Below are 25,081 nucleotides of genomic sequence, written 5' to 3'. Positions count from 1 at the left end.
CAAGTTAGGCCAAATTATAGTTTTTTTTTTCTTTTTTTAAAAAATTATTTATATCATACTTATATTATAAAAATTTCTATATCATAGTTAATAGGATTATGGTAAATTTCTATACTATATACTATATCATATTATTTTATATATTATATTTCTTATTTCATTCACAACATGCATCAAGGAAATTGAGTGTCAAATTATAAATTAAAAACCATAATATCTTGAGACATGCAAAATAATTATTTTTACTCATCATTCCTGCACTAAACGTACAAGCCGTTCACATTACAGGATGTACGTATTCTGTAACAAGGCTAAACGTGGGAGGTGGCAGCACTTCCAGAACTCGGCGGCGGCGGGTTGGCGGAGCCGCCTCCCTCGCCTTTGGCTGCAGTAGCATCGCAGTAACCGCGCAAGATATCACTTTCCTCCGTACTGATCCCGAGCGAGCCCAGCATGGAAGGCCAACACTGGTGCTGAATGATTCTTATAGCATTACAGCAGCTGGCTCCAAGATGTGTCTCTCCATTGAGAAAGAACAGCACCACTTCTGCGCTGCAAGCACGCAGCTCTAGCAAAGAATCCCAGCAAGCGGACGACCCATCATCGGCTAGCTTTAGGCGGGTCGAAAGGGACGTTTTCAAGCCAAGATTACGAGCAGAGGCTGTCGTAGATGACGCCAAGAAACATAAAGAGAGAATTACAAGGAGGAGATTTGAATTGGAAGCCATGGCTGATTAATTTTTCTTGCAAAGTAATTTCTTGAATTTGAAGTGTATTTTTGGATTGGAGTAATGCGGAGATTTATAGGATATGAAGCTGTGAAGGGGAAGGGAAACGGACACAAGAAGTTATGTGGGGAGAGGAAGTGGTTCTGTAACTGATATGAATTAAAGCTTTGAAACGAAGAGACTCATAAAACGATGATCAAGAAACGAGCAGTGAGGCCTACACAGATTATAAGTTTTTTGATCTAACTCCACTTTATATGTTTGCTTTCAGATTTTTATTTATTATCTGACACATTTTGAAAATGAAAAGGTTGTAATATTTAAGTTTCTTGGGACACTTTTTCCATCAGCAGTAAGTGTCAAATGTTAAATAAATCACAACGAAGTAAGTTAAACGAATGTACCATAATGAGTCTCATCTTTCTTTTTCATCAAGTGCCATAATTATTGTTTTGTTAAATAGTCAGAAATTTATATGTTTATTTTCGATGGATTTGTTAAATTATCTAACAAGCTAAGTGGAACATCCAGAATGAAGAAAGAATATGTACTTCATTCAAGAATTTTTGCAATGTTAAAGTGCGTACAACTTTTATATCGTGTGAAAACAACGGTGATCAATCTCAATTTTACAGGGTTACTTTTGCGGTATCAATTCCTGATCCGACTAGGATCATTCTTGGAAACCATAGGGACAATCAAGACAGACTACAAGATCACTATACTGAACTGGAATTTAACCAGTAAGCTGCAGCTTCTCCGCAATAGTAATATTAGCTTCTCTGCAAAAGTAAAATTTACTTTTGCATCATAGCTTCGTACCTTTTGGCAAGGAGGCACCAGCATGGGAGAAATTAAGGTTTGATAACAAACCTCATGTAACATGGTTGAGACGCAGCAGACATTCTTTCTTATTCGTCTGAGGACGGGGATGATACAAGTGGAACTGATTGACTGGGCTCCTGTGGGTTGACACGAGAAGCTTCCTTTTTCAACTTGTGGTTGTTGTATGCAGCTACCCCTGCAATAGCTGCAAAAGTCCAGGTTCTCTCGTCACTAAAACAAAATGCAAGACTGTTTTTAAAAGTTCAAGTAGATTATTGGGCAAATTCTCAAGTGGAAGTTAACAAAATAAATCAAAGAACAAGCATCATATATAGTATAATAAGTGAAAATAGGCCAATTATCAAGTTTTCAGACTCCATTGCAAAAGTTTGAAGTGGGGAAGCGTAAATGGAAAAGATATACTTACCAACGGCATAACCAAATAGATTTATCAGTGTCAATTTCGTGTCCGCAAAAAGAAGGGCTGACAGTAGAACTACTACCCAGTCCTTCACAACCCCCGCCACACGAATGGTCAAAGCACTGGTATGCGAGATGACAAGGAAAACTGAGAGATTGAGGGCAAAAGTACAAAGAGAATTAAGAATCAGAATAAGGGGTTTGAAGCTCCATGTTCCTTGTTCGTCCATCCTTGGCTTCTCCAGGAAGATCCATGGAATTAAGAGACAAATAGCACTGCATTATAAACCAAACTTCTTCAAGTTTAATGGGCAGCAATAATATTGAGACATATCTCAGAGTTCGAAAGAATGAAGCACATGCCTGCAGGGGCTGACATAGTACATCATAGATATAGGATTCAGTTTCAGCCCCTTCCGTTTCACAAAAATTTCCATAAATATTAGCCTCAAAGCTTCCCCAACAACTCCTCCCATTTGGTAAACAACACCAATCCAGTTGATATCTATTTCGCCATAGGAAGCTACCAGAACACCAAAACTTATCACTGACATTATAAGAAGCATTTTACCACTCATAATCTCAAGTCCAGCAAATACGCCAAGAATGAAAACAGCTACTGGCACTGCACACGGAGCAGAAATCAAGACAGTGTTAATAGGGCCAGATCATTATTGATTTTAGACACCGAAGTTGCATTGACTAAAAAACAGTTCCACCAATGAAACAATTAGTAAACAGTAAACACTTACTGATTGCTTTCAGCATTTGAGCAAATGCAACAGATATGTAGAGGTACGCAGTATTCCCTAGCCAAAGAGTCATTGCAAACATAGCACCGATAGGGATAACTGAAGATATATATCTGGGGAATAAAAAACTCAAGTAAGATCGAGATAAATGCAATTAACAAAGGTGAAACATTTAAAAATTTGAGGACAATAACTACAAATCCCAAGTAACAGAAACCTCTTCCATTTCTTTTGGTGCAAGGTGATTCTTCATAATGTGATCAAATATGGGCAATGCATTAAGTAAATGCTTGAATTAATTATTGAAACATGTTTTAAAGCAGTCATAAACATATTGTCACATAAAGGACACGAATGATTCGGTAGTCCTAGACAAGAGAATGCAGGTCATATATCTAAGTAGGGATAGCTCACATATCCAAAGTCATTCCTTCCTCGATTTTAAAAATCTGCAAAAAAGGGGAAATATGTATCAAAACACAATAATCGGCAAATCCTGATCATAAGTATTATTTGTGCTGGTGCATAATTACCTTGAGAACTTTGGTAAGAACGAAACATAAGACAGATGAGAAGATCATGTGAAGCATCGTCAATCCAAGAGGATATGGGAAATTTATCTCCTTTGATGACAACACCCACTGCATTCAAGAATATTTTGACAAAGTAAATTTGGCAGCCAAAAAACTGTGTGGCTCTTGAAATGTACTTCCAAAGGCTCATATAAAGCACACAAATGACATTTACACTTGCATGGCCAATAAGTAGGCATTCTATGCAATTGATAAGAGCATGTAACTTAGCAATGCTTCACTCTAGTCTGTAATTCATACATGTAGTGGTGAAACATCACCAGGAGAACTCCAATGCATAGGTACAAGAATTGATTTCTCAGTCCTCAAAATAGCACATAAAAAGAAAATAAAAACTTCATGGATCTATATTCAATGGAAACATACATAGACCATTAGGAGTCTACATCTATCACACTGGAAAAACAATTGAAGTTCAGAATAATTCACCTTATAATAAATAAGGACATTGCAATAATCAAGATTATCATCGTAAAAAGTTTGTATCGGTTAAAATCAAAGAATACAAAGAATATAGTGTTTACATGGGATAATAGAAAAGACATCTAGGATATTTTTCTTTACAAAATAGCATGAAAAAGAAAAGGAAATTAGGAAAGCCCCTACAAACAGTAGCATGCATCACCATTCTCATCACAGATGCAATCATGCAAAGAGATGTCTCTTATGGTGCACCGTGCACGTAAAGCAACAAGTTTCCACCTTTTAGGGTATGGACACTTAGAACCTTCTAATAGAAAAATCTCACTAGGCACAAAACTAAAACTATGCGACAGTTCTCGAAAACTGAATTAAAAATCTGGCTAGCAGTGATCTCACTTTTGTTAACAAAAAGAGACAAAAACTAAAGCTCCATAAAATTTTGCATCCGTGAGGTCAAAGAAAAAAAAAAAGCAGTTGCAGTTTTGTTTCAAGTTATTTACACAAATTTAACAGCAGTTGAATTATATGGTACACTCTAACATGTGATTATGTGGTATCACTCTAGTTCTCTAATATGGTTTACCTAGACATTTTTTGAGAGAAAAAGCATCCCAAAATTATCAGAAACGCTATTGACTACTAAGCATATCTATTGCTCGGTTTGTGCAGTTGAGCTCACCCGTGAAAATAAGGCTGATCTAACACAGTAAACTACTCCTGCCTTAAATCATACACATACATAAAAATTGCGACAACTGAATACCCACCCACATTATAAAACAAATTTCATATCAAAAGACATGCTTTCCAGTTCCTCCCATGACCTCTAATTCAAAGCAAATTCAATTTCAATTTAACACGTCCATGAAATCCTAGCCAAATTGGACCAGAAAAATGTCGACCCTTTGCTCTTCCTAACACGATTTCCACAGATACAATCCTTCCCATCACATTCAAATCATCAACCACAAATCCAATCACTCGTTTGACAGTGTGCTAATTAGAAGTACGCGATCATCGATTCTACTACTGCGTACATAAAAGTACATAGCGGGAAGTGGAAAAAAAAGGAGAAGAACAGGAGAGATGAGACGACCTTGTTGAAGAAAATCTGCCCGCTGGAGAGAGCAATGTATATGAGAATGTAAGCATATGTGACGAACTCTTCTCTCACCCATTTTCTACTCCGATCCGCCATTTCAGCAATCGACCGACAACCAGGAAGAACACAGACCAAGAAAAATTAAGCAAGAAGTGGCGAAGTGATGAAAATCGTGGATTCGAGGGGAGAATTGCGGATATAAATCTTGACCTGAAGGGGAATGTTAGAAGCAGAACCAAAAAAGATCCTTTTTTGGGAAACTTTGATCTTCGGCAAGTATATATACCAATCCGTATTTCAGCCCTCTCAAAATATAAATAAAATGGGTAGACGAGATCTAGTATATAGGTAATTTCCTTAATTATATATTTTTAACGTGACAAATATCATTGAGATATTACTCATGTGTTAGGTTGAAATATACCAATAAAATGATAATATAAGGCAATGTTTGGTTCAATTGATAGGATTATTGAATGATTAGCAAACGAATGATAAAAATATGAGGTAAGGATTGGTAATTTGTGTTGAAAATAATACGTTTTTAATCAATTTGATTTATATTTAAATAAAAATAATATAAAAATTATTGAGAAACTAAACGTAATTTAAAATATTGAAATTTAATATTTTGTGATATTTTTTGTTATCATATGTCATGAATTTTTATTTAATTATTTTGTTAAAAATTTTAAAATTAAAAATCAAATCGGGTTGGTTTGGGTTGGGGTTAAAGAGCTTAGACAAGTTCGGGTTGACCATTTTCAGGTTGATCTGGTTCAAATCGAATTAGGTTGACAATTTTTTTAATGATAAAATTCATCAATGGCCTGAACTAGGGCTGTAAACGAGGCGAACCGAGCCGAACTATAAGAAAATTTTAGTATTCGGGTTCGAGTTCGAATAGAGATATTCGAAGCTCTATTCGAAGTTCGAAATTTTGTTATTTTCGGCTCGAGTTCGATTCGATAGATAGCTCGAGTTCGAGTTCGATTCGAAAATAACGAGATTGATTTCGAGCCTTTTCGAGTCATTTATGGCTTGTGAATTGTTATACAATTCGAGTATTCGAATTCGAGTTCGAGCTCAAATAGAGATATATTTTTCTAGCTTAGGGTTCTGAGTTTAAAATATAATTGTTATATTTTATATGAGTTCTTTTATGGTGCCCAACACTATACGTCAACTTCATGTCCACCATGTACAAGTCAACTCACCTATTATATCGGTCAACTCACCTATTGTACATGGTGGACATGAAGTGGGCATATAGTGTTGAGCACCATAAAAGAACTCTATTTTATATAATTAATAATTAATATTAATATATATATATATATATATATATATATTAAATAAAAGTTCGCGAACTTTCGAACAAAATAATTTCAGCTCGCGTTCAGTTCGAACATATTCGAGTTCGAAAAATTCGAATCGGAATCGAATATCTTTTCGAGCCGGTTCGAAAATTTCACGAACCGGCTCGGTTCATTTACAGCCTAGCTTAGGGGTGTTATCGAGCCGAGTCGAGCTCGAGCTCGATCGAGTAGTAAAATATGAGCTCGAGCTTCTATATTATATATATATATAAATTAAAAATATATTAATAAATAAATAAATATAATATTATATTATATATATTATAAAATAAATAAATATATAAATACAATAAATAAAATAAAATAAATATTATAAATAAATTAATATATAAAATATAATATTATATTATATATATTATATTTATATTTATATATATTTATATTATTTTTTAATATATATATATATATATATGTGGCTTATCGAGTAGCTCTACTCGCGAGCTACTCGATCACATAGTTTCAAAGCTCGACTCGAGCTCGATTGTATGCTCGAACTACTCGAGCTCGAACTCGATCAAATCGAGCTCGAGTTGAGCTTTGACCGAGCTACTCGCGAATTGCTCACGAATAACTCGGCTCATTTACACCCCTAACCCCCTATCTTAAACTCACTGGACCCACCTGAATTGACACCATCCGACCATCTGAATTGAGACGATTAGACCCCCAGACCCCGATTAGTGACAATAATAGCAAATTCCCCAATATTAAGCGACGAAACCCTAGTCCGCCTCATTCCCCGTGAAAAGCCATCTATAGACACTAGGTTTTGGCTCAGCTCCTCCGCCTCCATTCGCGGCGATGTCGAAAAAGCGCTCTCGAATCGCGAATCCGCAGCCCTTCTCACCGTTCAGCTCCGATTCCGTCTATTCCAAGCGACGTTCTAAGCCGCCAAAACACCATCAGCTCGAGCAGAGGCTTGTGCCGTCGGCTGTCAGCTCAAAGATTCTCAATGAAGCTCTTATTCAGCAGAAGGAAATTCAACTAGAAGAAGAAAACGACGAGGCCCAGATTAATGGTTTTGTGTTTTCTCAAGTGGACGACCCCAAAAACAGTGTCAGAGACGAAGAAGAAGATCTGGATGACTTTACAGGGTTTTCCGAGACAGAGATCCTGTCTTGGCAACATGATTTTGAGGTTTGCTCTTCGTTTTATTTCACGAACCTGCATTGATCGCCGCGGGGAACGGGTTTAGTGGAGCCATGAGTTAAACTTCTGTTTCAATGAAATTACCCGTAAAATTTGATTTTACTATGAAGTTGCACCAAAATAATTTGTTGTTTTCCCACGAAGATGCTCACGCCGCTAGTCTAAATTTGTGCCTAGTCCATAATTAGCTTTATACGTGTTAGTTATAAGCTGGAAACGATGGTTGATTAGAATGTGATACTGTGTAGCGTGTGCATGTAATTTGTCACTCGATATCTTCAACTATTTACGTTAGCAAATTAATAATGTGATTGGTAATGCATGTTTTCGAATTCTGTCTGGTTATATTGAAACTCTGAGTGGAGCTTCATTCTGCTATACTTTGAACTCAATTCTCGATTTATTTATTTGACTTCTGAGAGATAAACAATTGTTTCTCTGGACCTCCAATTATTTTTTAGGCATTTGTTTACCTGAAATGCAAAGAATTCATGGATATCATAATTGCGCGGTATGTATAGGTGATTCAGTGCTGATTTGCATTTTTTTGGTATTTTTCGGCAATTGCTTCTTTTATTTGATCTATTTCCTGATTTTTTTTTATTTTTGATAAGGGATGCCAGTCGCCATTTTGCAGTATGATATTTATCCGTTGAATTTAGCTTTCTTATGATCACTTATAGAATAAATTATATTTCATGTTCCTTTTCTGTTTTCCTTGGGATAACTGTTTAATGATTTGTTGCATTTGCTTTTATTCTTATGATATTTTGTTTGATCAAATAGGATAAGATCGATGAAGACGATGAAAAGCTGCTTGAGACCTTCTTGACCAAAGATGATCGCCCTCAACGCACATTGGCCGACATTATCGTCGAGAAGATAAAAAAACAAGATGCCCAACTTTCTTCAGGTTTGATACTCCGATTCAAGTATCCTCATGAATGCCTTTTTCCTGGTCTTTACAAACCCTTGTTTATCTTGCCGAGTTGCTGTGATTTGAGCTTATCTTGATACACTGTGGTTAACACTTGGAACCCTTTGGCTATCTCTGTTTATATTTCCCCGAAGTGTTTTGGCGATTGTAACATTTTCTAGAAGCAGGAATATAAACGTATCCATGTTAAAATTTATACTTCTTTCTGAAAAACACATTTTCCACTTACATTCACTTCCCAAATACAATCAATGTTTTATATTCCAATTTATTTCAAATACTAATTCTATTATTGATCGTATTTAATCATAATATTTTAAAATATAAATCTTATAATCATAAAAGTAACTAAATGCTCCTACACATTTTGACATGACACAACATGGCATCTAAAATAGTAAATGTCTCATACCGAAAATGTAACCGAAAATACCTCATATCACCCTATTCATTTTCCAGAAATACATTTCAAGTAAATTTTTGCTTGAAATGGGGAAATTGTCATCCTTTTATTAATTAATTAATAATTAATAATAATAATTAATAATTTAAGATATTTAATACCCAGTGAATTATGAATCAACATGATATTTAATATTTACAACAAAAAATGTTTCTTAAGAAAACATTCAAACATGCATCACGTTCCCAGTTCAACGTCTAAAAATATGTTTTCAAATATATATTTTTAGAAAAATTGATAACATAAACGAACAGACCTGTTCTTTTTGCAGTTTGTTTTATGTAGGAGGGGTGTGATATTGTTTCAACTGGCCTGGACGCTTTACCTGTGCCACATTGTTGGCATACTTACTGTATAATGAAAAGAATGGTGATAACCTTTTACAATTTTCAGTTTCACTTGTTTGTTGTAGGAGCGCAGACAATGCCTAAATTGGATGACTCCATTGTTGAACTATACAAGGGGTATGCCATTTGTCTTATTCTTTGATTTTTATACTGTTGGATGTCTCGTGCTTTTCTTTTCCTTTGTTATTATTTTTTTGGTGTCACAGTGTTCGGTAATAAATGTTTTGTTCAGTGTGGGCAAGCTGCTCAATAAATACACCTCTGGTAAGGTGCCAAAAGCCTTCAAGCATATACCTTCCCTGCAGTTTTGGGAGGAAGTCCTGTGCTTGACAGAACCTGAGAAATGGTCTCCTAATGCAATGTTTCAAGCCACTAGAATATTTGCCTCTAATTTGGGTGTCAAGAAAGTGGAACGATTCTACAAGTTTGTCTTGCTGCCACGTGTGAGAGAAGACATTCGAAAGAATAAGAGGCTGCACTTTGCGTTGTATCAATCTTTAAAAAAGGCTCTCTATAAACCAGCTGCTTTTAATAAAGGAATCTTACTTCCATTATGCGAGGTATCTAATATATTGACAATTTGCTTCATTATAATAAAATCTTGATTTTGATAACTGGATTGGCCGCGCATTTTATACTCAACCATACTTGAGTTTCCTGTAATGACATTGTGCCTGTTACGCACGCAAGGTACTTAACTGGCATATGTTTTAACAAGTTGAAAATAAGCGAAACTTTAACCTCTGGTTGTTCAGCATGTTCCATGTGCATTTAGTTCGACAATTTGGCTAAATGAGCCAAATAGGCAAGAAACGGTTTTTATATCAGTGGCAATAACCGCACCTTTAATAAATGTCACTGGTGTCATAACCTTCAAGGCAAGTGAGCTTACACACTGCGTTCATGCTTGGGGTTGCAAAGTTTCGTATAACGGATGCTGACCAAGTGTCGATTAGGGCTTTCAGTTGAAGCGTTTGCCTTACTTTTCCATGGAAATTAGATTGCTGATCTTTCTATTTCAGGATGAATTGGAAGGAAGAACTGAGCCTTTTGCCTATATTTCTCTTGAAACTCTTTGGCCTTTTTGCTGTGTTGCAAAATTTGGGAGTTTGTATTGAAATATTTTGCACATGAATGCATTCCCTCAGTTTTCTCAGTTTTCTTTATATGAACACTAGTCAATTTTTAAGAGAAAATTTTTTATTTTGCAGTCAAATACATGCTCTTTAAGGGAGGCTGTAATTGTCGGGAGCATTATTCAGAAAAATTCCATTCCTCCACTACATTCTAGGTATGTTTGCGACCTTAATCAGTTAATCTAAATCACTCTGCTTTTTAACTTTTATTTAGATCACACATATACCTCCTTAACCGCAATTGCATCAATGCTTTTGTGTTATAATAGCTAATCCACATGATTAAGCAAAAATTTTAAATGTTTATTGATCTGAAAAGTTTGAAATGCTTAATTGTTACTTTATGGCTTGTGAACATTTGAGGGAGCTTGAGACACAAACACGTTAGTTGTTAAAAATCACATTGTCATCCCAAAATTTTACTTACTTGCAAATTGTGGTGTATCATGTTAATATTTGTTGCGCATTGCAGTGTTGCATTGTTGAAACTTGCAGAGCTGGAGTACTGTGGAACAACAAGGTATTTATGTTTTGTGCAGTGACTCCTGACTTTCTTTATCCCACGGGGACTATTTCATATAGATCTTGATGTTATTGATGACTCATTCATTCTCATAATGCTCTTGAGATGTTTTTACATGTCGCAATGACAATGCTTTACAATAGCTTACCAGCATGTTTATGTTGTTGATTTTAACTTTTATGTTTGTTGCAGTTATTTCTCAAAGTTACTAATTGAGAAGAAATATGCATTGCCATATCGTGTACTGGATGCTTTAGTCGCTCATTTTATGAAATTTTATGACGACTCCAGAGCAATGCCTGTGATCTGGCATCAGTCACTTCTTGCATTTGCTCAGAGGTTAGTTCTTTTGGTTATTTTCTTGCTTCATTTTCCCCATTTTTGAGCCCTTGGCATCTGAACATATCCTCCCTTGGTGCTCTTTCGTGTTGCATGAAACATGGAAATTTATATTGTTACATGTGCATGGTTATTGCTTCCTTGGTTTGTTCGGTTAATAAAATATATTGTTTAGAGCGATGCAAGTCATGCAACTAATTTAAATTTGATTCCTCTATAAGAGATTATTTTCAAATAGACAAATATTAATTAGAGTTTGAGAGTTTTCCTTTTTAACTGGGGAGCCTGTATTCTTCGCAAACCGCTCTAGTCTGTGTGCACGTGTCGAACGAAAAAAGGCTGGGTCTCATCGCTGTGTTGATGCAGGTACAAGAACGAGTTGACGAAGGAAGATAAAGCTAATCTCAACACTCTAGTTGACAGGCAAAGACATAAATTAGTAAGATGACCAGAGCTCTTACTATTTGATGGAAGTTTTTAAATGATTTATAACCTCATTTTTCTCCACATACAGGTTACTCCGGAAATATTAAGGGAATTAAACAACAGCCGAAACCGTGGGGACAAAGAGGATGATCTTATGTCAATATATATCCTTTTTCTGTTGAAATTTGAGTTTTTCATTATATTTGTTTATTTATTTTGCAAAAAAATCATTGCTAGCTTCACCTTTTCTATCGCGAAGATTGGTGATGCAACTTTTGCCTTGTGCATCAATATGTGTGTCGGTGACATACAAGTATATTTACAATATCCAATTCAATAATTTGCGATACGAAGCTTGCTTGATTATCATTATTTTTGGTCTTGGTAGCCGTTTCCTAATCATGAAATTCCCTTGAATTTTGTTAATTCCTCGATATGATACTGGAATTTCGATCTGGATAATGTAAAAACTGAGACTTATATAGTTATATGGTCTCTCTCTTGGTGGTGTATATGCTTGGTTCCATTTCTTCATAGACACATTTCTTGACTCCCTATCACCGACACCTATTTCCACAGTTACCAAACCAATTCAAGAAGACAGGTTTGATGTTCCGGATGTACCTATGGAAGAGGACTGAGCACTTACCATTCATTGCTTGATTCTTGCTGGTAAATGGTCTTTCCTAATAACTCAGCTTCCTAATGATTGTGGCCGTCAAGTGAAAATTGAATGATTTTCGATCTCTTTATTCAGGCATTGAAAAATATTCATCTAGAAAGTCTTGTGGTACGTCGAGACACATTCGGGGAAGTGTTGATAGAGGGAAGATAAATATTCCATTCCATTCCATGCATCCATCTGTCTTCCCAGTGTAGAAGGAAGATTTTTAAAGTTTGTTTTGGTCTATGTGAAGATTAGAAATGCGAACGTTTGAAGATGAAAGTGATTTATTGCGAGCTACTCAATGGAGAAACTTTGTTAGTTATGAGAAATTGTTTTTGAGTTAATTATTGACGAAAGGACGAGAGAGAGAGAGAGAGAGAGAGGCAAAGCGGTTTGATTTCAGTCTTTCTTGTGACAGAAAAAAGTTCATGATTTAAAATAGTTTATTATTGAATGCTTTTTTTTTTGAATCAAATTATTGAATGCTTTCAAACCCTTGTATTTCTAATTCCGAGTCCGGTCATACCTTTATTATTAGTATTTCATCCGTGTGATGGACGAAATATTATTTTATACAATTAATTATTCAAATTAGTAAGTATGAGCAGTTGAATAAAAAATTAAAATACAAAAATCTTAATGCATTATAGACAATTATAAAACCAAAAAATTATTTTATAAATTTTAAAAAACTTTCTTAAACACAATGTTTGTCGTTAAATTTTTCTGGTTGCTGTCATGGTCATTATCATGGTCATTTTTTCTACAAAGGATACACCATTCGAGACAACGTTCAAAGGATGATGATGATCTTTTGCGTTGAAGTTGATTTCTGTATTATTGCAGTTGATTTCTTGGCTGACTGACACTGCGACTCGGTTTATCAACATTATTGACAGAAGATAGAGGAAAATCTTCATCGCTTGTTACATCAACTATCTCAGAGAGATTTTTAGTTGAGCTGCTAGGCATTTAAGAAGAAATATTTATGTCGTTTAGACTCGTAATGTCTGAGTGACAGCATCAAGGTCTAAGCCAAATTGAGCAAATGGATTAGCTGCAAAAACCAATATTTAAAAAAAATAAATATAATAATTTAGATTAGACAAATGTGAAAAAATTGTATTTTGTCGAATTAAAAAAAATAAAATTCATACCATTTGTGATCTCGTTTAAAGAATATACTCATGTTGGCATCACCGTGTTAACTGAATCACGTAAATTAGATTGTTGTGGTATTCTCGCTCTCGGATTCAGGTTTTTTGTTTAAATATTTACAACATAAAACATTTAAATAAATAATCAATTATAATGATAATTCATAAGAAAAATATTTCGACGAATACTTGTTCTTGTTTACATTTTTCTGGATTTTACGGGTTTAATAAACATTTGTGTTGTTATTATGTACAGATCTACCAAGAAAATACTTCATCGTTGGTTTCGAATTCTTTTCGGCGTTCAGAAACATAAATCAGTGTACTTTTCCACGGATCCTCTTTTTTGACAACAGATCTGTGATTATGGCTGGCATACCGTACAAAAATACCGACTTATACCGATATCGTACCGAAATTTTTTCGATATACAGACATTTTTTTGGTATATCGAATTTTTTTTGGTATCTATACGGTATCAATATGGATTTTTTCCATACCAACATTTCGAAATTTCGATATCGGTATCGGTATGAATTTTTTTCACACCGATATTTTTGTTATGGTTTACCGAAAAACCACCCCTATCTGTGATTACTTTAATATAATACGTTGAAAAATGTGTCTTATATAACTAATTTGTGTTATTTATAAATGTTTCTTATAGTTCTAATTTGTGTTATTTATAATTGAAGTGATCAATCTGTTTGAAGTCATGATAAGATAAAGTTGGAATTAGATTGATTATTTGAATCTTAAAAGTCATAAGTTTTATATATGGATCCAATAGATTATGGGATTATATAGATAAGAATCCCAAATTTTTGAGATTTTCCTCAAATGATAAACATCTAATGACATATTATTGCATGTTTCGAAATGTAAACAATTTAATCTATTGTTGAGTATGTGATAAACTAATTGAATGGCCATGATTTGTTTCAATTTTAGTTTGATTTTCCAAATAAAATATTTATTTGTCTATTTGGCATCAATCTTATTTTAAATTTATGCACAATTTTCTGTTTACGTGCTATTTGTTTTTACAAAAAAACCAAATAAATTAGTATCTATTGAAGTATATCTTAGTGTTATCAGCAAACATAAGTGATGGCAATAAAAGTCGTTACGAATTGAATATGCCCTCTTATTAATAGTTAAAATTTCATCATATCGAAAAAAAAACAATATGTGAGACTCTATTTTAAAATTCAAAACATTTTTCTCATTAAATGGTTGTATTAGAAAAAATATATTGTTTTTAAATTATTGTGTGTTCGTATTTTATTAGCATTTCATTTCATATATGCATAAAACACTACACTTTTTTGAATACTTAAAGCAAATTTATACGTGTAATTATGGTAGTATTAAATATAATATTTGATTATTTTTAAAATATTAAGCCGATGGTACTGTCAAAATAAAATAAAATGATTTAAATATTTTAAGTTGTGTCGTAAAATTTTTATTTAAAATTGTATATAAAAACCTTGTATAAATTTTGAGACATTATAGAATAAAAAAATTATAAACCAATAAACCATAAATTCCGAAAATTTAAAATTCAACAATTAAACTTAAATCCTCTAATTAAAACAATAGTAGTAGAATTAAAATTAAAAATCCAAAAACCGTCTAAATTGGAAATCAAAATAGAACTCTCAGAAGCCTTAATATCTAATAACAACTGGGAATAATATTTCTCAATGCGAAGAAATATATTTCACTCTTTCTCTTGCTTGATTTTAGTCTTCAATTTTTTGTTGGGTGCTGTAGATGAGAACTAATCAATGAGTGTTTGTTTCGGCTAAAATCATTTAGAACATCATTTGAAATCACGGTCTTACTAGTGGATTTTAAAGGAGTGGAGACTTCATCTTCCGACGAAAGAACCTAAAAATAATAGAAACAATTGATATTTTGTTTTATTATTATAAATTCATATAGAAGATATATTTGATTTTGTAATATTTACCTCAACATCTCCTGTTTCAGTATTTTTCAATTTTGAAAACAAATCAGATTCTTGAAATAAACCAAGAATGTTAATAAATATTATATTAAAATTTAAATATATATTAACATTCAAGTAAAAAACAATATCATATATGACTTTCAAAAACTTCTCCACAATACTTTTCCACAACAGTAGGATCTTCTGTTAATTTCATGACAGTGTATGTTCCATTAAATCCGTGAATTTGGTTGGTTCTAAGTTGAACTTTGAACAGAACCTTCCGATCAACTAAATGATCAACTTCTTTTGGTGTTTTTTAAGCATCCGTACCCTGAAATATTGTGTGGGTGATTAAAAGCTTACGTGTGTGTGTATATATATATATATATATATATATATATATTATAATTTACTATATATAAAATTAATAAATAAATTATAATATATTATTAAAACCATAGAATAAAAACCTGATTCTCCATCTCGGCATTAATTTCATGCGCTGTTTTTCTAATAAGTTGAATGCACTCTCTGTCCCAAAGTAAGAAAATTGCATTTTCAGTGCTGTCAACGAATCTTAAATGAATCTTGAACCTAGAAAACCAATGTTTTAAAAATATGTTTGTAAAATATATAAATTAAAATAAACTTATGAAATAAATGAGCATATATTAATAAATCAAACCCCATAACTGTATTTGTGATCGTCCCATGAATGTGTGAAACCTGTAGAATACGACACATGTAAAGTTTATATTTATATTTGTAAAGTTTCAGCAAGAAAACAAACAATTGGTAAATTTTACCTCACGATCGTGGAAGACACATTCTATGCTGAACATTTTGTTCTTCTTTGACTTGAGTTCATATCGATGAACCAAACGCAGCTTCATAACACATAAACTCATGGTTGGAGAAACCTTATGGATTGCACTGAAGATGAGTGCCATTTATCAAAACATTGGCTGAAATATAACGTGAAATGAAAAAAAGAAATCGTTTTGCAGTGTGATTATTTTCAAAGCAAATATTTAGCTTTATATTAATCTATGGATTGATTACCATGTTTAAAAAATTTAAATTAAACATGATCTTGTATGCATTTTTGTTTGTTAAAAAATTAAAATTTTAAATATCTTGTTAAAGGAGTTTTCAGATTTTTTTTAAAAATATATTATCTTGGAAGTAGCACTGAGAATCATGCTGATTGTATTTTTTTCCCAAACAAATATTTAGTTTCATATTAATATATGGATTGATTACTGAATTTAACAAATTTAAATTCAACATGATCTTGAAATGGATTTTTGTTTGTTAAAAATTTAAAATTTTAAATATCACGTTAAAATGAGTTTTCAGATTTTGTTTAAAATGTATTATCTTGGAATTTATTGAATTACCACATGAAATGGATCTGAAAATCATGTTGATTGTTTTTTTAAAGTAAATATTTAGTTTTATATTAATCCATGAATTGATTACTGAATTTAATAAATTTAAATTCAACATGATCTTGAAATGGATTGTTGATAGAAAGAAAAATTTAATATTTTTATTATCTTGTCAACAGCTGTGAGGTGACAAAAATTTAATTTATTATTTATTTATTCTTATCCAGCAACAATTTTTCTACTTCAAAAGACAAAAGTATCGGTTAAGAGGTGACAAAAATTTAATTTATTATTTTTTTCAAAATATAATTTAAATAAATTTAAAGTAATAGATCAAATTTATTCTTATCCAGCAACAATTTTTCTACTTTAAAAGACAAAAATTATCGGTTATTTATTATCTCATAATAATTTATTTTAATATTTTTTCAATGTAAAATTTATGCAATATTTCTGTATTCTGTATTTAGTAATTTGTTTCGGGCGGAAAAAATTTGTTTTTCTAATTTTAGCATACTTTCTTGTTTTTATATATTGATAGATAGATTTTTTTTTGGTATTACTAAATCTTATTTTATGGTGCATTTAACAAAGATTACAAATAATACTACTTGAAATAAATACTATAATATAATATATCATAATAAATATATATTTAATATATGAAAAAATTTCTAATTACAAACCAAGTATATAAAGTTTTAATTAATAATATTCAATACAATACTTTTGTATTTTTTAAAGTATATAGTAGTAAATAATTTTATTCGTAACATAGATAATTTAAATAAATCTCAAAGAAAAGACTTTACGTAATTGCAAAAAAATGAATGAAATTTCAAATTTCCCACATGCTTGCTAACCCCGACTCCACAAATAAATAAACTATCAGTCCCCTTACTTCTCAAAATAAGCATCCCGCTTTATTATATTTCTTTAAATAAAATTTATATGTTATATTTGTTTAAATTTATTTAAAATTTATAATATTTATTTAAAACATCCTTTACATATATACGTATTATATATTATTTGGAAAACTAAAGGATCGATTGATTAGTTATCAATTATCAAAATAATATATAATTGTATTCACAATTATGATCGTAAATAAAGCCCGAAACATTTTCTCAATTAGTATTGGTGAAGTTGGCGACACGTGCTGTGCTGCACAAAACGATTAAAACAGAAAAGAAAGCAAGAACAAAGAGATGGATCCTTGGGTTCCATCGTCATTCCGATATCTTCTTCCCTTGCCCCCTCTTCACATCAAAATCTCCGCCTTTTTCTCTCTGCAATCCCTTCCTTGTAAGCTGCATTTTTCCATTTCTCATTCCCTTTTCTTTCACTCGCCTTGCTAGTTGCTTCATTCATGGCTGCAATCTTGCAATCTGTCGGGATGTCATCGTCAGCTTCAGTTGCTATGTCGGATCTTTCTAACAGATTCTCTGTTTATTCTCTTCCGGGTATGGTGTTTTCCTTTTTGTGTTTCTGTTTCATTGGATTTCATTTATGCAATTTCAGTCGGGCAGAAGGTGGAGGGAGTAATGGGATTTGGATTTTGTAACCCCGTGAAACATCAAATCAGCTTAGAACTCCTAACAGAAAACGTTGGCTAAAAATCAGTGTGCTAATCACGAAAGATTCAATCTTTGGTTTCAACTCAGAGATGGGAGATTGAAGTACCCCCCTTGCGCACATTTTTGGTTGGGGATCTTTATAATTTATTGCTCTGGAGTCTGGACTGAGATCGTTGATAATTCTCGTTCGGCTTTTCGCTTACACCATCCTAGTTTGTTGAGCATTTTGTTTCATTTAATCCCAAAAGATTGAGTATTTATAAGGGATCCAAATGCCATTTTCGCTGAGGAAGGTTCCACCCAAGAAACTGTGGAGATAATGAAAAAATATTTTATTTTACCTTTTGTTTGATAACAATTAGAAACTCTATGCATAGAACTTGTTTAATCGACTAGTTGCTTTGTGCTTTCTAAAGAGTCATAGCTTTGTTCATGACCTTTGGATTTCATGATTCCCTGCTTTTCTTCTCTTTTTCAGTGTGTAAATTAAACTGACAGAGCCTAATGGTTCATTTTGCATTTGTTTCCATCAGCTAACAGATTTGATGTAAGGTCTGTTATTGGTCGGATTCATGGAACTCGCAAGAAGGGAAAAATCATTGCTCAAGCAGTTGCGGTTAGCGTTATGATTATAAACACTTTGATTTTGATAGTTTAATCAATGGATTCTCTTATCTGAAGTTGGCCTTTTGGATCTCTTTTCGAATTTTCAGGCGCAGGTTGAAAATCCTACCTCGCCAACTTCAAAAACTGGGTAAAATTCTGAAATTCCTGTCCCAACTCTGAAAATCTTCTTGTGCTCGTGCATGCATCTCCACTTTATGTTCCAAGTTTGGATTGTGAGAGAAAAAAATATGTATTAGAATGAGTTGATGGAGTTCGGACAATACGATGCAAAACCTCCCTCAACTATTCTAGATTTGTATCAGCGACCACATGAGAATAGGCTTTCTCAGTAGCTGGTAATTTTTTTTTCACCAAAGGGTCTGCATTTATTGTAACTCTAGGTTTCAATTACAAGTTGATGTCCATAAAGGACATTCCACTTATACCACGTTCAAAGGAATGACTAAAGAGATATCCCATCGTCAATTGTGAGGTATGCCATATGAGTATTCTAGATTGTTACTAGTAAACAGCCAATTTTAATCTTAAAGGTAGATGGGACTTTTGAGATTACTTGGCTTGGAGGATCTTTGTTTTACCTAATGAGATATGCATGGTAAGGTAAAATACTCCTTGGGGTTCTAATGTTGAATAATCAATCTATGCACTAGATTCAAAAGGTTGGAGACGATTGTCTTGCACACTGGAATATGTGTGCTTGATTGTAACCATTTACATGTTGCAGCTTTATCTACATATAAGCCTTAAAAATCACGTTTTCTTCTTTGCCCATACTTTTTCAGCCAAGAAATACATTATGGCAGGCCATTTATGTTTCAATATATTGCAATATTTATTTTCCAGTAGTTCATGTGCACTTTTGGATACCTGAGATGTACCAAATGAATATTTTAATTCTTCAGGCATGAACTTTTGCTGTTTGAAGCTCTTAGAGAAGGATTAATGGAAGAAATGGAGCGTGATCCTCGAGTTTGTGTAATGGGTGAAGACGTGGGCCATTATGGGGGATCATACAAAGTCACAAAAGACCTTGCGAAGAAATTTGGAGATCTTAGAGTGCTTGATACACCTATTGCCGAAAATTCTTTTACTGGTATGGCTGTAGGGGCTGCCATGACAGGGCTAAGACCGGTAATCGAAGGCATGAATATGGGGTTTCTTCTATTGGCCTTCAACCAAATATCAGACAACTGTGGCATGCTACACTACACATCAGGTGGGCAGTTCACAATTCCAACTGTGATCCGTGGACCAGGTGGGGTTGGGCGCCAACTTGGGGCTGAGCATTCACAGAGGCTTGAGTCCTATTTCCAGTCAATTCCTGGCATACAGATGGTTGCTTGTTCGACTCCTTATAATGCCAAAGGTCTCATGAAAGCTGCAATCCGTAGTGAGAACCCAGTCGTCCTTTTCGAGCATGTGCTTCTTTACAACCTCAAGGAGAGAATTCCCGATGAAGAGTATGTGGTCTCTCGAAGAGGCAGAAATGGTGCGGCCTGGTCAGCATGTCACAATCTTGACCTACTCTCGGATGAGATACCACGTGATGCAAGCCGCCAAGACTCTCGTCAACAAAGGTTATGACCCCGAGGTGATCGATATCCGGTCCTTGAAACCTTTTGATCTCTGTACCATTGGAAATTCAGTCAAGAAAACACACAGAGTGCTCATAGTTGAGGAGTGCATGAGAACTGGTGGCATTGGAGCAAGTCTCACCGCGGCGATAAATGAGAACTTCCATGATTATTTAGACGCTCCAATCATTTGCCTCTCATCACAGGACGTGCCTACTCCATATGCTGGGACTTTGGAGGAGTGGACTGTGGTTCAACCGGCACAGATTGTAACTGCTGTGGAGCAGCTCTGCCAATGAGCGGTAGAGGTGAGATCGTTCGACTCGAAAACAAGGGAAGTGCCAGCTTTGTTCACGTTCTATCAGAATCTTGGCACTTTTCTTGCTGTATTCAATAATATTTGGAGTTTGAACTTTCATGGATTTTGTTATTGATTTGGACTTGGTAAAGATGATGATCCTTACATCATATTCCATATATAACATGGGTGGCACTGGCACCATTAGATAACTAAAATATGTTATTTAAAATCATCATCCAATGTGTGACGTCTTGCTGATGTAAACGTTAATTTGCATTTGAGTTGCTGTAAATGCCAACTTATCAGACGGGATACCAATACGCTGAACACAAAAATTTGCGTTTTGCGGGTTGATTTTATGAAATGGATTGATTTCTTATTCGACTTTATTCATTAAAAAATATTATTGTGAGAGATCGACTCATTTCTAATATGCACGGGCTAGGGATGTGATCAAGTTGAGTCGAGTCAAGATCTTGAATGCTCGAGTTTGACTCGGTTATAATCGAGCTGAGCTCAAATGTTATTTAATGATTGATATATTCATGACTCATGAGCTTTTATCGAGTATGAACGAGTTTAAGAAAAATATAAACTATAAATTCAAATATTCATTAAAAACTAAATTATATATTTAGAGAAAGAAAATAATATTTTTATTTAAATTTATAATTTATTCTAATAAATAAATTTAATAGATTATAAGGAAACATGTAAAATATATAAATCAAATATAAAAAATATTATTTTTTTAATCTACCAGCTGACTCATGAACCTATTAAAGAACATGTTAATTAGATAACAAAAGGATTGTAAAGTTTGAGTTTTGTTCATTAATCTTAACGAACCTCATTAAATTACTTCAAACAAGGTTTTGTCAAATCGAGCTCCGAACAATTCGCGAGTGCTTGGTATCAAATTTCTATTGATCGGTTAAATTCCTAATCTAATTTAATTGGCATTTAATCATATTAAAAAATTTGGTTACCTAATAACATCATATATTCCATGTGAAAAAAGGGTCTATATTGCAATCTAGGCAAGATCCAAATTATCTTCGGTCTAAATTATTTTGGAGCTTCAAAATAGCTGGGAAAGAAAATCCACAATCTCTAGCAAAAAAATTTTCAAAAAAATAAATAAAGAAGTTTATCATGCTGCACGTACCCATAAAAAAAAGATCGTAAAGCACAATTTTGATTTGAAAACAAAAGAAAAGGGCCTAAGCTTAATATTTCGAAGCTCCAATTTCTAGATGGCTATAATATTATATGTCCATAAATAGGGTTGTATCATACCAAAAGGCAAAAGGAAAAAAGATGTAGAAATATTTTCACCAAGAGGAAACAAATTGTATTTATGGAAATCATTAAAAGGGACAGAATTTTTAAAAATTCTTTCATGCATCTTCAAGATCTTCCTTCCTTACACAAAGGAACAATGCGAAAACCAAGTGTGCGTATATATAATCCATCCCCACCAACTGATCATTCTTTGAATGTTCGTGATCATGTTGGCTGGCCGTCGTTCTCTGGATGATCGAGTATTAGTCCGTCACTCGGATTTACACTGTATCTGAGAAAAGTTACCTCGTCATTTGAGAATGTCGTCTCAAAATCCTAACCACAGTACTCCTCCTCAACAACAAGAGCAATATATCACCCAGAAGGCATTAAAGGCACTGATGGAAGAGACGGCCGCTCACGCGGCAGCCGAAGCAGTCGCTCAGTTTTTGGCATCTCAGCAACCTGATAGGGCTGACAATGGGACGGGGAGAAAGGAGGCCGTAGACGGAACAAGTGCCTCGCGACCCGTTGATTCTAAGAGGGGAACAACACATTATAAGAAGGTATAAGGAAATTGTACTTGCAGTACTTTTTATATATATATATATATGTACCCCTCTTGCATGCTGTGAATACTGATCTCTGTTATATCTCGAGACAACAGAACATCAGTAGTACTAGCTCACCAATGGACTTTTTGGAGAATGTATGCAAAAAATCAGCCAAGACTAGTGTTAAAGTTGGGAAGATCATGTTCAAAACATTGTTGAGACCCCTCTTCCGAACCATGTCGCAAGTCGTCGTGGCGACCTGCTTACAACCTTTGACAGCCCATCACAATCTCAAACTACACGATTTCATGGTACGTGATTTTACATAGATATATATGTAGAATATTACTTGTATCATCTTTCTTTCTTTGTTTTTAATGACTTTTTTCTTTGTTGTTTTTGAAAGACTCTTATTATTAAGGTGGATTGTAGCAGACTGGGATGGCAAAAAGGAATATTAGTAGCAATGAAGAATTGCAAAGGTAACTAGCTACTACAATTAATATCATGATTCTAAACATTAATTCTTTAAAAATAAAAAGACATTTTACAATTTACAAAGTAAATGTGGTTGAAATTCAAGTGAATATTATTATGAATTGATGAACATATATATATATAGGGGCACGGTTCAAAATGGATCAAAATGGTGTTGTGGAGATATCGGGGGTAGGCGATCCGAAGAGACTTTTGAAGAAGCTGGGGAGATCGAACCGCGTAAATCTCTTATGGTTCCAGTTCGGACAATGTTCGGAGAACCTATTCATGGCGAGTAGTACTGGTAAGAAAAGCGATCCTCCTCCGGCTCAAGATCAGACTAAACAACAAATTCCTTACGCTAATAATAATAATAATAATAATAATAATAATAATAATAATAATAATAATAATAGCAGGTTTCCCAACATGCACGCTGGATTTCCTCATGCATACCATCCTACACCACATTTTGTCACGCATCCATATTAATTTTTTTTTTTTGGAAATGCATTTTTTTTTTGCTATATTGATATGTAAATTTTAGGCAATTATTACATTTTGTTTTTCTTTTATGAAAGTGAATTATTTTTCATGTTCTTTTTGTCGTTGAATTTCTTTCTGAATTTTTGAGGAAAAAAAAGTAGAGAAGAGAAAAGCAAGACAAATATGAGATATATCTCTATCTTTATCTCTACCTCTACCATTATTATGAAGTAAGAGGGACTGTAGTAAAATTTTTTTTGAACTATAGTAATTAATTTTGGAATAATTAATAGTGTAATTTTTTTTGACGGGGTATCATATTGTAATTTTTAAATGATCATTCATCTTTAACATAAAAAAGGAAAATGAGTTTTTTAGTCTAGTAACTTTACTCCCTTTGGGTTTTGGTTCAATAACTTTTTCGATGTGGGTTTTGGTATACTAACTTTGCATTTTCAGTGTTTTTTGGTCCAAATGCATACGTGTCAGCTTTTGATTAGTCTACATCATCATTTTGGACCAATGAGAAGTTGACACGTATGCAGTTGGACAAAAAACACTGAAAATGCAAAGTTAGTGTACCAAAACCCACATCGAAAAAGTTAATGGACCAAAACCAAAACATGGACAAGTTAATGGACCAAAAAAATTATTTTTCCTAAAAAAAATACCCAAATACCTTAATCGCCTCCTACGCGAGAAAAAATATTATTTTATTTCAAATATATTACTTTTCACTATAAATATGAATTAGATCAATCTGTTTTCGTAAGATCATCTCACAATAGACATACTCAAAAAATATTATTAAAAAATAATTTCAATATATTTATATCTTAATATATGACTTTTAAATGTTTCACAAAAACATTATTTAATGAATTTTTTTAAAAATATATATGTAGCGAAAATTTTCTACCATCAATTTTTAACAAAAGATTTTCCCCCATCAATAGAGATGCTAGTCTATGCTTGTTTATATTGAACTTGTGCCTATCTTTTGGTAGGTTGGTGTGATATTTTCTTCTCATTTTTTCCCTTTTCTTTTTTTTTTTTTAATTTTTTTTATTTTCGTTTCCTCCTTTTGTTTTTCTCCTAATTTCTGTATTTACTACAATACCCGAACATTTTACACTTTTTGGCAATTTTAATGGAAAGATATACATAATGTATGAACACCCAAATATGTGTATGCTGATCATATATTAGTAATTTAGAATGATAACTTCAAAAGCGTAAAGTTTATGCTACTATATGGGAGAACTACATTCTATCATGTTAAAATAATTGGATTTCGTGAGATCCCAAATATTATCATGGGTTATATATTCCTAATCTTGAAATTCAATTGCACAAAATCTTACTACAAAATTTTATTCCTCCCATCAAGCCGTTACATAGATAAGACATATAATTTATTCGATTCCTAATCTTGAAATTCAATTGCACAAAATCTTACTACAAAATTTTATTCCTCCCAT

At 33.3% G+C, this 25,081-nt stretch overlaps 3 protein-coding genes and 1 pseudogene across 5 annotated transcripts; 2 read left to right on the top strand and 2 right to left on the bottom strand.

Moving 5' to 3' along the window:
* Positions 1-311: 311 nt before the first annotated feature.
* Positions 312-728, bottom strand: LOC140890011 (egg cell-secreted protein 1.4-like). Its single transcript, XM_073297761.1, has one exon. It carries the CDS (start codon positions 726-728, stop codon positions 312-314), a length of 417 nt encoding a protein of 138 aa, XP_073153862.1.
* A 556-nt stretch (positions 729-1,284) lies between these two features.
* On the bottom strand, positions 1,285-5,097 carry LOC140891509 (probable sugar phosphate/phosphate translocator At3g14410). 2 transcript variants are annotated; one of them, XM_073300029.1, is made up of 8 exons: positions 4,838-5,097; positions 3,259-3,366; positions 3,140-3,174; positions 2,726-2,838; positions 2,337-2,598; positions 1,981-2,249; positions 1,602-1,758; positions 1,285-1,510 (listed from the first exon to the last, which is right to left on the bottom strand). In XM_073300029.1, the coding sequence occupies exons 1-7, from the start codon at positions 4,937-4,939 to the stop codon at positions 1,640-1,642; spliced, it is 1,008 nt and encodes a 335-aa protein (XP_073156130.1). In that variant the 5' UTR covers positions 4,940-5,097; the 3' UTR covers positions 1,285-1,510; positions 1,602-1,639. The 2 variants fall into 2 exon arrangements, with proteins under 2 accessions (XP_073156130.1, XP_073156129.1); XM_073300028.1 differs by having other exon boundaries at positions 1,285-1,758.
* A 1,823-nt stretch (positions 5,098-6,920) lies between these two features.
* Positions 6,921-12,663, top strand: LOC140887593 (bystin). 2 transcript variants are annotated; one of them, XM_073294937.1, is made up of 11 exons: positions 6,921-7,359; positions 8,158-8,284; positions 9,184-9,235; positions 9,351-9,678; positions 10,330-10,409; positions 10,727-10,774; positions 10,970-11,116; positions 11,483-11,555; positions 11,631-11,706; positions 12,110-12,214; positions 12,300-12,663. In XM_073294937.1, exons 1-10 carry the CDS (start codon positions 7,024-7,026, stop codon positions 12,181-12,183), a joined length of 1,341 nt encoding a protein of 446 aa, XP_073151038.1. In that variant the 5' UTR covers positions 6,921-7,023; the 3' UTR covers positions 12,184-12,214; positions 12,300-12,663. The 2 variants fall into 2 exon arrangements, with proteins under 2 accessions (XP_073151038.1, XP_073151037.1); XM_073294936.1 differs by having other exon boundaries at positions 12,104-12,214.
* A 5,217-nt stretch (positions 12,664-17,880) lies between these two features.
* On the top strand, positions 17,881-21,034 carry LOC140891278 (pyruvate dehydrogenase E1 component subunit beta-like; annotated as a pseudogene).
* Positions 21,035-25,081: the final 4,047 nt, after the last annotated feature.

This window comes from Henckelia pumila, chromosome 3, assembly GCF_033568475.1.
Source record: "Henckelia pumila isolate YLH828 chromosome 3, ASM3356847v2, whole genome shotgun sequence".
NCBI lineage: Eukaryota > Viridiplantae > Streptophyta > Magnoliopsida > Lamiales > Gesneriaceae > Henckelia > Henckelia pumila.
This window is presented reverse-complemented; position numbering and strand designations above follow the sequence as displayed.

Bases quoted from the DNA above. Each gene is read 5' to 3' on its own strand.
- LOC140891509 (XM_073300028.1), bottom strand. From the start codon at position 4,939: ATGGCGGATCGGAGTAGAAAATGGGTGAGAGAAGAGTTCGTCACATAT. The intron at 2,250-2,336 runs GCATGTGCTTCA...TTTATAATGCAG, and splicing joins TACTATGTCAGCCCCTGCAG to TGCTATTTGTCTCTTAATTC. The intron at 1,759-1,980 runs GTAAGTATATCT...GGACTTTTGCAG, and splicing joins TCTATTTGGTTATGCCGTTG to CTATTGCAGGGGTAGCTGCA.
- LOC140890011 (XM_073297761.1), bottom strand. From the start codon at position 728: ATGGCTTCCAATTCAAATCTCCTCCTTGTAATTCTCTCTTTATGTTTC.
- LOC140887593 (XM_073294936.1), top strand. From the start codon at position 7,024: ATGTCGAAAAAGCGCTCTCGAATCGCGAATCCGCAGCCCTTCTCACCG. The intron at 9,679-10,329 runs GTATCTAATATA...TTTATTTTGCAG, and splicing joins TCTTACTTCCATTATGCGAG to TCAAATACATGCTCTTTAAG. The intron at 10,775-10,969 runs GTATTTATGTTT...TGTTTGTTGCAG, and splicing joins GAGTACTGTGGAACAACAAG to TTATTTCTCAAAGTTACTAA.